The 12,556-nt window shown below is 43.5% G+C and overlaps 1 protein-coding gene across 1 annotated transcript in view; it reads left to right on the forward strand.

Moving 5' to 3' along the window:
- Positions 1-5,617: 5,617 nt before the first annotated feature.
- The window catches only part of BLOC1S1 (biogenesis of lysosomal organelles complex 1 subunit 1), a 25,553-nt gene continuing 18,614 nt past the window's right edge, over positions 5,618-12,556 (forward strand). Inside the window, exons 1-2 of the mRNA XM_018567982.1 lie at positions 5,618-5,758; positions 10,507-10,579. Coding sequence (XP_018423484.1) covers positions 5,698-5,758; positions 10,507-10,579 — 134 coding nt within the window. The 5' untranslated portion in view covers positions 5,618-5,697. The remainder of the gene's footprint in view (positions 5,759-10,506; positions 10,580-12,556) is intronic.

A 12,556-nucleotide genomic window follows, 5' to 3' on the forward strand; every position in this document is an offset into this window, starting at 1 on the left:
ATCTACGCTTGTGCACAGACCAGTACTATAGAGGCAACAGGGATTTATTCACAAAGTATTTAGTTTAAATCTTTAATTTTGACCGTTAATAATATGCCATCCATCATTTACTGCCATCCATCATTTACTGTCATGGACGGCATATTATTAATGGTCACATTTCCTCGGTAATCCCATCTGTACGTAAACGTAGATACTAGGTCGGCGTTCTGGACAGATCACTGGCACTAAAATTCTAAACAAGCGGCTGCCTGAGGTCTCACGCTTGCTGGGGACCTCTGCAGCCTTCCTGTTAACCATGCCGTGCCATGGCGGTTGGGAGGGGGGGGGGGCTTCATACTTTCTTGCACCGGGGCCCTGAAGGTTCTAGTTACACCTCTGTTTCCCACCACTGGTTATTAGGGCCCAGAGAATTCTGGAGAAGGGATTTCGCATGACTGCTGCTTTTTCCTACCAACCTCAGATGCATTGGTGTAAGATGGGACACACAAACAGCTGTGAATTAAAAGTACAGTAAAGAAATAAAATACTTGTGGGTCAAAATGGATTTATGAAAAATTATATTTTACTATAATAACTGTAAGTCACTAGACAATAATACACTCTTGAGGTAGGGTCAGTCTCGCACATTAAGTAAATGTGTTAGATCTGTGATCACTAATGTTTCATGACCGGAGGTGAACTACCTGTTTTTAGAGAAAATAATCCATGAAAAATACAAGGATGTTCCAGTAAACTTCCAATCCCTGACACAATGTATCAGCAATATACATTATGTCTACATTTACATATTTTGGGTATCACTAGCAATATGTGAAAACTCTTTCTTGCATTTATTATGATTTTAGGTATTTGCAAATTCTCACTGTGCCTTCATGGTAAAACAATGTATAGATCCAGGTCTGTATCATTAAGGGTAACTGTGTTCCCTGACTGAATGTATGATTGTTTGTAAAGTTTTTTTTAACATTTAAAAAAAAAAAGTATTCTATGAATGTATTTGTGATATGAATACTCTGTGTTTATTTTGATATACTTTAGTGATTGGTAATATGTGTTATTTATGATAATTTCTTACATTGTTGCAGTTTTTGTCCTCCAAGCTAATAAACTTTTATGTGCCACCCCTCCTTTTTAATAGCGATCAAGTTCTGTGTTTGACCCCAATTCCTTCCTTTCACCTATAATAGTCCTGTACCTGAGTGGTGGAGTAAAAGTCATATGTGATTCTCCAACTAACTGTCAACCAAGAGAAAAGCCCTAAGCCCGTAAAATAAAAGTCGGGTGTCTCAAAAGCCATGAGGGTTTACCTACAGGGTAAATGCGTAAATGGGAGATGAGTAAATGTTCAGTTCATTGTGGACCTGGGGTAGTAAGTAGGCACACTAGAGAATATTATGTGTGACGAGATCATCACAAGGTATACTCATAGGGCTCTGAAAAAGACAGGGCAATGCTCATTCTGGCCCTTTTTCCTCTTATTCTAAGTTTCCACTTCATGTGCTTTTTGCTATGACAGTAACCACAATGTGGACTACAAGAAGATATGACTTCTCCACCCACCCCCCACACACCCCTCCTTCCAGTGACCCTGCATTGAAAGAAAGGGATAGGGGCTCAGGTAAATTGGTGAAAAGGTCACAATTGTATGTTTTTACACATGCTCCTTTTTAAAGTACCATGTAGTTTTGCCATGGGGGTAACACATATTTGTAGTTACCTGCAGCTTTGTTCAATGGTATGTTACTCAGATCTCAGTGTTAATATGCAAGTTGGACTATAAAATCTGTCATCATTTAATCTCCTGCAAAGAATAAGTGACCAAGGGACCCTTGTTCTAGATAAGGTCTACGAAAAAAAAAAGTAAAAATTTTCACAGGATCCAAAGTGCAGTAACTTTTTCCTAAATAGCTATTTTTAACTGTTCTGGCTCCCTGAATAATTGTGGACATGATATTTTTGGCAAGGCACCACAGAGCTGCTGCTGGAGCTCCTCCAGACAACACTGTGACATTATTGGCTAAGTCATGAGGCTTTTAACAACATTGGGAGGACAAAGTCTCAAAAACTACGGGAGCAAAGGTTTTTTCTTGCAAAGCACATTTTTTTAAAAAACCTAAACGAAAGAGTTTTACTGGTTAAAAATATATATAAAAAATGATTGCATGTATATTTTAAAGTGGAATAAATATAAAGTGGATATATAGATAATAATAAAACTGTTATACTGCATCTGTTCTATTTACAATAAAAATGTTGTATTGTAATTATAAAAGTAAATAAATGTTAATCCTGCCAGTAAAATCTACTTTATCAAACAGGTGACAACACTAATGCACCAGCAATTAAATGATTGCAGTGCTGTACAGATGATGTAGCTGCTAAAGGTGGCCATACACTTTACAACCCTCGCAAGACTTTTGTCTTGCGAGGGTTGTAAAGTAATTAAAAAAACGTACAATCTGCCCATCTTGGACAGGCAGATCGTACTTGCGATCATCGCAAGCCCGCCCCCCTGAGGGGCGGGCTTCCGATGACTGCAATGCTGAACGTGCAGTGTGTGCGTGCGCACACCGGCCCGTTCGGCAGTTGTCGAACAAGCAGGCCACTAACCCACCGAGAATCGTACGATTCCCAACGGGTTTTCCAGCCTGCTTGTTCGACGGAAGATGTACAGTGTATGGGCACCTTAAGACTACAGCGGTGCTGCATGCTTATGTGCTGCTATTAATCCTCCTCTGCACTGCAAGTCAGTGGCAGGATGCGCTTATCTCCGCCCAAAGGCCTGGTAATTGGTAGGAGTGTGTCCATGTCACTTAGGGTAGGGGAGGACTAGGAACTTTTTGCCTTCTGGCTCTTTCATGGTAAGAAGGGACTCCTGTGGGTAAAAGAGTGCACCAAAAAAGTGTGCAACAGCACGACAGCAATTGGTAGATCTAGTGGGTGTTGTCTTAAAGGTTATTTTTGCGATTTATTGAAACACACCTTTTTCCATGTATTTACTAAAACTATGGCATTTAAAAGACAAGCTAGATATCAATGAAATAATTTATGAGCTGAAAATGGACTTGCCTAAAAAAATCCTAAAAAAAAATACCATGTCATCATTACAAATAAATCTTATCACTTTTTTTTTTTTTGCGAATAAGCACAACATATGGCAATAGGAACAGGAGAGAGGAGACAGTGGCATTATATAGTGGAGAGGTTAGAGAAATGGCAGCAAGACTGGGAAGGAAGGTGGCAGGATTGTTTGGGAGGGGACAGCACAAGATTCAAATGTGTAGGAGAGAAGGAAGAAAAGGCAGTAAACTTGAAAACCTGATTGTGGAGGAGTAGAAGAAAAGAGGCAGCAGAAATTGAGTGTGAAAGAGGGAGAAAAGAGGCAGCATGACCAGCTTGTGGAAGAAAAAGAAAAAAGACTGGATTGAGGAAGAGGGTGGTGAAGGTGAGATTGGGGAGGTGAGAGGAGATTGTGGTGCTCTCCACCAGAGCCCTAGCTAGCTCTTTTTGCACCCGAGGCAAGAACAGAAAACTGTGTCCCTCCAACAGACGTGTGATGTCATCCGATGCCGCGCCCCACCTTCAGGATGGCAGCGCATGTGCAGAATGCGCTGGTGGCCAAATCCAAAATAGCATGAACATTTTTTTTTGTTTGGCCAAATGAAAGAAAACATTTGGAGTTTCCGCTCATTTAGTCCGAAATAAATTTTTAGTCTTTGCACATGTCTAATAATATGTGCGCATGAGTGTGTGTGTGTGTGTGCGTGCGTCTTTCTTAAAATTCTTCTTACTGTTGGGAGGCTTTGGGGAAATATCAAGGGTCTAAACAGACCCCTGACATTTCTTTGAAATAGAAAAAGAAATTGAGGACAACTGCAGCATCTGTTCTAAATGAATGGAGAGCACTCAGTACAGAGGCTTCCCATTCATTCACAAACTAGTGATAGTGAAATATTTACTATCATCCAGTTATCAATGGGGAGAAGCCTCTGTAGTGAGTGCTTCCACCCATTGGAAAACTCATGAATGAACAGGAAGCGATGTAAAGCACTTTGTGTTCATTCATAACTGGGAAGAGGGAGCGCTGTCAGTTCAGGATGGCTGGGCGGTGAAGAAAGAAGAGCCGCCGGCTGTCAGATCCCGGCTGAGTGGTTCTTTATCTCCTCACCCTTCGGCCATCCCGGATGGCAGCTCCCTCCTAGTGTGTGAGTACCATTTAATTTACCAATATGTTGCCCTTCCCTTTGGCCTGTTCACTATACCTCAGGTATTTACAAAGGTGAATGCTTGCTCTCCTGCATTCTCAAGGCATTCCATTTGTGGGATAGCTGGACAACCTATTACAGAGGGAACAGCTAGCTTAACAGCAATGTCCAATGGACTTTTCAGTTGGATCCTGGATCTTGAATCTTCTGACACACCTCTATCGTGGCCCAATCATTTGTAGGGGCATTCCATGTCCCGCAGCTGTATGTCACAAAAAGGTGGGGAATGCCCCGACTGCAACTGACTTAGTCAGGAGGGAGGTGTGTCAGTCACAGTTTTGCACCGACTTGAGCAAACTGGGTTTGCACCAAGCCCCAGCACATCACACAACAATAAAGACTTGGCAGTGGTTCTAACAGTTTAGTATTCTACCTTTAGTTACCCTTTAGGACTAGTTTACACTAGCCACAGTGCGTTCCCGCCCGATTTTGGCCGTAACACACGTAATCGCATTGCGGCTTGGCTCACTTTGTTGTGGAGCGTGGCGGCAATGCGATCGGACGCGCAGCACATCAGTGCCTGCAGTCTGGTCAGAAAAAATTGTGGTTGCAGATTTTTTTCTGACCGGACCAGACTGCAGGCATTGATGTGCCTTGCGTTTACTTCAATGCACCACCACACCCCCACACGCCCCACAACAAAGTGAGCCAAGCCGCAATGCGATCCAGTGTGTTCTGGCCAAGGGCGTGGCTACGGTGCCATAGAGTTCAATGCACAACCACGCCCCTAAAAGCCCCACAACAAAGTGAGCCGGCCACAATGCGATCCAGTGCATCCCAGCCAGAATCAGGCCAGAACGCACTGTGGCTGCTGTGAACTAGCCCTTAAAGCGGAACTCCAGGTAAAAAAAATTCTTAACCCTTGCAGTGGGGTTACCCTGACGCTGCAAGGGTTAAGTTTGTTTTTATCTAGGTTTTAAAATAATAAAGTTATACACTGATCCAGCTTGCCCTTAGACTGGTTCCTTCCATCTTGCTCCCCCTCTGCTGCAGTGATCTAAGGTCACGTCCAATATGGAGGAAACAGGCGGAAGGGACCGGTCTCAAAGCAAGTCGGGTGAGTATACCTTTGTTATTTTACACCCTAGACAAAAACAAGCACTTAACCCTTGCAGTGCAGGGGTAGACCCACTGCAAGGGTTAAGAATCATTTTTACCCAGAGTTCTGCTTTAGGAGCCCCTGCCTAAGACCACCAGGACTGGCTACTGATGGAGTTCATCCCACAAAAGCTGTCATCGATGAGCCTTGTAACAGAAAGCCGCGTTGCTGCGCACAGTGCCATCTGCAGGCTATGTGGTATATTGCAGTCACATGTACGGCACATGCTCAGTAGAGGGAAGAGCTGTGTGTCTGGGAGGGGGCGTACACTCCACTAGGGATTCTATAGAGGAAGAACTCCGGTCCTTCCTGCCTCTACCAGGTTCTATCATGCTCTCCCGGCTACTCAAGGAGCACCAGGCTAAACAGAATGAGCGGAAGGAGCTGCAAGGTAAGAGAACTGTATATCAGCCACATCATGTCTTCAGCAGTTCAGCACGGCCCCGGACTACAGCTCGCATTCACTATAGTAACGTGCGTTCAGGAGCCTCTCGGGTTTTCCAGGGCTCTGATTGGTGGACGCTGTTGTCAATCACTGCTGTGTTTCCGGAAGTGGATGGAAAACAGTGAATTCCTGTGATGTTTATATAAACTAGTTTTTATCCCAGGTCTATTTGCTGCTGGTGCAATGTAACAGTGTTTGTGTATATAATGGATGTCTGTGTGTATGTGTGAATATATAATATATGGGGAATTTATTAAGACTGGAGCAAACAGAATTTGGAGCAGTTGCCTATAGTAACCAATAAGAAGAGAGGTTACTATGGACAACATGAGGATTGGATACTATGTACACCTGCTCTAGACTTGATAAATTCCCTGTGTGTGTGTGCGCGCGTGCTTTTCTGGATTTTGTAGTTCAGCCTAAGGCTTGCCCATACACTGCTCCTATTTTAATCGTTTAACCCGCAGGCTGAACAAGAAAAATAGAGCAGATTCCTCCATCAACACTTAGGAGTGTGTCGATCAAGGCATCCCGCTGTATGCATTGTACTCTGACAGCGGCCGCCGGCCCCTGTCAGAATACCCAGACAGAGCCGGCGGCTGCTGGCTCTGATGTATGAACATTTTCTGGCCAGATCTTTCGATCAGCTGATCAAGGGATGCCGACCAAAAAGGTTGCCGACAGCAGCACACACTGTGCAAATTTAGGCCGAAATTGGCACAGTGTATGGGTACCCTAAGGCAGAGGTGGGCAACTTCCGCCCCTCCAGCTGTTGTGGAAGTCCCATTGCAAGACTTGACAGTTACAGGAAGATAAAAGAGAACAATGGCTAAACCTTTTTTCGCTTATAGTTCCCTTTTATGGTCACAGGAAGACATTTACCAATGTCCTCCTGTGACCCAAAGCTCAGCATATAGCAGGATATTGCTGGCTATATTCTAACAGCACAGAGCCGCACTGCACTCGGGAAGGTTCCCGTCAATATTGTCGGGATCCACCCTGCTAGCTGATTGACAGCTGGCTCTGTCTCTAGATCCAGAGCCAGTTGTACCTGCTCCCTCCCCTGTCTGTCCCTCTTATGAGCGTTGGAGAGGGGAGGGAGGAATCCCTGCGGGGAGCAGTGACTCATGGTCACTGCTCTCTGCAGGGAGAAGATCGGGAACTGAGCTATCAGCGGTATGTGAGCACTCAGTTCTTGATGAATAGAGTCGACCTGTGACAGCTTAAGGCCCCATTCACACGTAGCGATATATCGCGTATTTTTGCCGCGCGATATCGCGAGAAGTCGCCGGCTAATGATATTCAATGGAGCTGTCTTAGCTCCATGTCGTGCGTCGCGATCGCAAGTCGCTTCTATATGACCCTTTTTTCGGCAGATTTTGCGCGATTTTTCTTTTTTCTAATGGAGCCCGATGGAGAAGGTCGTGCTATCGTCGCTGGAACGTCGCCCCGAAAGTCGCGCTATCCCGGCCGCTGCAAAAGGTATGTCGCTACGTGTGAATGAGGCCTTAGTGTCACATATCGGCTCTAACTATGGGGTGCATTTCATTCATCCCATAGTTCTCACAGCTGTCAGGCCCGGATTTGCCCACCACTGTCGTAAGGGCTCATGCACATGGGCAGCTGAGCCCATACAATGTAAATTCTGGTGTATTTTTCCCCAACGGGGAGCTGCAGGTGCTGCGTACAGCTGCAGATAGTAGTCAATGGCTATACGTGGGTACTTGCATACAGCTTCATATGTGTACGGATGTAAATTCCTGGATGCAGAAAACCTTCTTGCATTGTTACATAGGTGTTAATGTTGAATAAAGACACAGGTCTATCAAGTTCAACCTATGTGTGATTTTGTGTATGTGTGTGTTTGAGTTACTAAGATTACCTGTACCTCCTGAGAAACGTATCTAGATGGGTATTGAATGATTTCATACGCTCAGCTGAAACCACTGTCTGTGGAAGAGAGTACCACAGTTTTATAACTCTCACAGGAAAGAATCCCATTCGTTGTTTAGGGTTAAACCTTTTCTTTTTCAGTTTCAGATGGTGGCTTCTTGTTTTCTTGAGTGAACTAACCATAAAGAGTTTATTACTGATTATCCCATCACCATTAAACAATTTGTACATTAATAACATTAATCTGAATAAATCCCCAGGACCAGATAACTTGCACCCACAGGTACTTAAAGAGCTAAGCACGATAATAGCGAGGCCATGTTCCTAATTTTTAAGGATACCATACTGACTGGGGAGGTACCAGCTGATTGGCGTAAAGCAACTCTTGTAACAATATAAAAAAGTTTCAGATGTGTACCTAGGAATTATAGACCGGTCAGCTTAACATTTCGATAGTTTGCAAGGTTTTTTAGGGTATGATAAAGGACCATTCTTATGAGCATAATATCATAAGTGACAAACACTATGCATTCAGGAAAGACCGTTCATGTCAAACCAACCTATTAGCGTTCTATGAGGAGGTGAGTGGCAACCTAGATGGAGGAAAGCCAGTGGAAGTTGTGTACCTTGATTTTGCAAAAGCATTTGATTCGGTACATCATAAACGTTTAATTTTCAAGCTTCACTCTTTGGGCATTGATGAAATGGTGTGTATTTGGATAGAGAACTGGCTGAGTGAATGTTTCCAGAGAATATCAATAAATGGCTCATTTTCCAAATGGTCCTTGGTTGGCAGTGGCGTGCCCCATGGTTCTGTTTCTTCCAGGGATTTACCGCCATAAACATATACGGCTGTATGCAAGTACCAGAGTATAGCCACGTACAGCTATTGGATTGAATATGAGGCTATACGCAGCCTCTGTGGCTCCCTGGGGGTGGAAATACACCCAAATTAACATTGTATGGGCTTAGCTGCCCATGTTACATAGTTACATAGTATTTGAGGTTGAATAAAGACATATGTCCATCAAGTCCAACCTATTTGTGTATGTGTGTATGGTCCTATTGGTGTGTAGTAGGTCCCTGTGTGTTCTCAATTTATACCCTGTGTAATTGTACCCCTGTATATTACGGTCCCTGAGAAAATCATCCAGTCGCCTCTTGAATCGATTAGCACTCTGCCGAAATCACAGCATGTGGCAGCGAGTTCCATACCTTGACCGATCTAACTGAGAAGAAACCCCTTCGCCCCTTGTGCTGACATTTTTTCTCCACCAATTTTAAGTGGCGGCCTCTCATCCTTGTCATCAAGTTAATTGTAAAAAGTTTGCTGCTAATGTTACTACCGGTAAACATTTTATACATGAAGATCATGTCCCGCCTTAATCTCCTTACTTCCAAGGAGAAAATGTTTAATTTTAGTAGCCTGTTCTCTTAACTCAGGTCCTCAATCCCCTTTATGATTTTGGTTGCCCTCCTCTGGACTCTTTCCAGTTCAAGGACATCCCCTCTGTCCACTGGTGCCCCCGAGAGGAAATGGTTGCAATCAAGGTATAACCCAAGACAGGAATAGCACATTAACTAGGGGGTGAACCATAATGTGATATGCCCAACATTACTATACATTCCTGGCACATCCCATTCTGCTTTGTGAGCAGGTGCTTGCACCTTTTTATTAGGACCAGATCTGCCTATATTGTACATATATTTTGGAACCCCAACACTTGTTGGTACTGCATTCATGCTCATGCTCTAGAACTGGTGCTGCAGTTACTACAAAAAAATAAAAAAAAAAGCTAATTTGCTGCGACTTCCTAGTAACAAAGAGGGAGAACAAGCCTAAAGCTGACCATACACCTATAGATTTTCAATCGGAAATTTTCGTTGCTGCCAAGAACCCTCGTTCGATTCTAACTCAAATAGCCCATCATGCACAGACCAATGTCGATTTCGATAATCGTTTGTCAGCAATACTAACTCACCAAATTTTGTCGATCGACACACCGGATTTTCGTTTGCACATTTGCAGCGTTCTTGCTGCGATTTTGTTTTGTGTGTCAGGCTTTTTTTTTTCCATTTGATTCGAAAAACGTTTTCCAGCCTCACTCTTTGAGAAAATTAGAGCGGGATTACAGTAAAAACAATTGTTGGTATCCCATCAATTGTTCGGTTATCTGTTCAAAAGATCATACATGGACGATTTCGGAACAAAAATCGAAGAGTTTATGGGCACCTTTACTAAGGCAGACCCCCAAGACATACTTTGTTCACATGACCAGTGTTCCAGCCACCAAAGCTGCTGATCTGGAGTAATAGTGGTGCTGGGAGTCCTGTAACTAGTGAAAGAAGCCTCTAAGCCTATAGATAGAGAAAACAGATACCTTGAACACATAAGACTCCATTTATTTCTTTAGTGAGTGCTGGTTGTAATGCACCTCCTGTTCGGTCTATGCTCTCATGTGGTGCAGTCCTACAGTTACTGTATATGTTTTCAAGACTTATGTAACCGGATGTAACCATAAGTCACAATACATTTCATAAGGGAGCCAGGTTCTGCTTCTTGGAAATGGCTGTTGCAGCAGGCGAGAACAGCACACATAACCATTGTTGCATATGCTTTACTTTCTGGAGCATGTTTGCATGCCTTGCCTAGGCACATGCTCATGACCATTTAAAATTATTGCCTAAAATAGAAAAAACACAGTATCTTAGAGTAAGTTTAAATGTCTCTGGCCATATTTTGTAAAACAATTACAGACTAACATTATGAATTTTTAACTGCGTGGTATGTTTTTTAACAGAAAAAAGAAGGAAGGAAGCCATTGCAGCAGCTACATCTCTAACAGAAGCTCTGGTAGACCATCTAAATGTAGGGTGAGTAATTAAAGTAGATGTGAACCCTTTACCCTACAAGAGCATATTAACCATCTGGGGAAATGTATTAAACATACTATAAAAAAACAAAAACTTTTATCCTGGTTTTTAGAGGTGGTCACGTGACTGCTGTATCTCTTTTTTGCCTCCCCAACCTCCAAGGGCTAGGGGTGGAGACTCCTGTCTAATGACGAACAACTGCTCTATATCAAGACTACACTCCACGGCAGTTTACAGCATGAACATGCTAGCTGCAGGCACGACGTGGAGTGTGTCTGGGTCTGCAGGCAGCCGGTCAGCCAGCGCAAGTTGCGGGTCACCAGCAGTTAGTGTCCAGGCTTCATAGCTGAAGACAAAGAGGGAGACGGGAGCAGTTTGGAGACATTGTGCATGTACATAACATGATCTCCTAACTGTGTAAGTGTCAGCTGGGCAGGGGCTGTGTCAGAGGCTGACTATGGGACTATAGGCACACCGTGTGTCAGTGCGACATCCTGCAACTCCCACGGGAAGAACAAGGGACGCAAACTGACCACACTAACATGGATCTGCTACCGTGGTTATTATTTGTGAGGAGACTGGCAGGATCAGCAGGTATTTATTTTGGGTTTTAGATCATGCATAGCTAAAAGGCTACATTACATCAATTCTAACAGGCACAGGAATGTAGCGCTAAAGTTTTGAAAGCGGACCTTTACAATTAAAAATCAAATTCTTCCAATGCACCCCTCTATGTATGATGATTAATAATAACATGGACATGTCCGGTGTAAAATGCTGCGATTTTGAAATACTTACACTTGCCGAGCATTCACTTCCTGCTTTGAAAGGCAGAAGTTAGGCAGGACGGCCTACAACACTACCGGGAAATTTCAAAGCTTGCAGATGAGAATGCCCTGGGAATTGGTAATCACTTGGTACTCTTGTAAACTTCTCAAGTCTTATTTACTTTAGGCATATGCTTAATGCAGCTCCACGGCCCTGCTGGTGGTGTGGGACTTTGAGTCACACGAGAATACTGAAAACAGCTTTCCTTCTTCTGCAAAGTGGGCCAGGCAGCTTGCAGGGGCCAGAAGCATTGTGCTCCATTCTGGTCCTCAAGATTTATCCTGCTGCACTCCTTACCGGGTTCAAATGAAAAAACCCGAACAGTTCAGATGGGTGCTTGGAATGACCACGGATGGCACCGTGAAATAGCATAAAGTTCAGAAATGTCACCAGCACTCCAATTCAAACGTGAAAAAGATCCATTTAAAGTGACACTAAACCCTCAGTTTTTTAACATAAACCAATACTGTAATGTGTGCCTTACTGTAATCCATGGTTGTTTCCCTTCTCTTTGCTGCTCTTCCTTTTAAATCCTCATGTCTTCTCATGCTGGGGGAGAACTTCCCTTTGCAGCTCAGGGCCTCTTCCTGTAGTGCTGGCTCAGGTTGCAAACCTATACACAGACACCATATATCCATTCCTGAGACAAGGCAGTCTGCTGCAAAACAGAAGTTCTGCCCAGTATGAGAACAGATACAGGTTTAAAAGGAAGAGCAGCAAAGAGAAGGGAAACAACCATGGATTACAGTAAGGCACACATTACAGTATTGTTTTATGTTAAAAAATCTGAGGGTTTAATGACACAAACTTGTCATACAATGCAAGCGCTTTCTGGACTTCACAGGCTCCCCTTCACCAGGCTCATTCAGAATGATAATTCCACAAAAAGCCAAACCAGCGCCAGATAGGGACCTCTTTCAGCCACAAATTGAAGCTTGTGTTAGAGGCAGGCCGCCCCGTTACAGATGAGGGATTACACTGTGTGAAACATAAAAAAGAAACACCGGGCGCCTTTCCTGGTGCAAATAATAAAATAATACTTTTATTTGTTTAGAAAGAAAAAAAGTGATAAATGGTACTCACAAAAGAGGTGGATAAAAAGCGTGTTGGACATAAATCTCAGGGTGTGTGTATATGTATGTGTGTATA

This window comes from Nanorana parkeri, unplaced genomic scaffold (genome assembly GCF_000935625.1).
Source record: "Nanorana parkeri isolate BGI_ZX_2015 unplaced genomic scaffold, ASM93562v1 scaffold1125, whole genome shotgun sequence".
In the NCBI taxonomy this organism is placed as follows: domain Eukaryota; kingdom Metazoa; phylum Chordata; class Amphibia; order Anura; family Dicroglossidae; genus Nanorana; species Nanorana parkeri.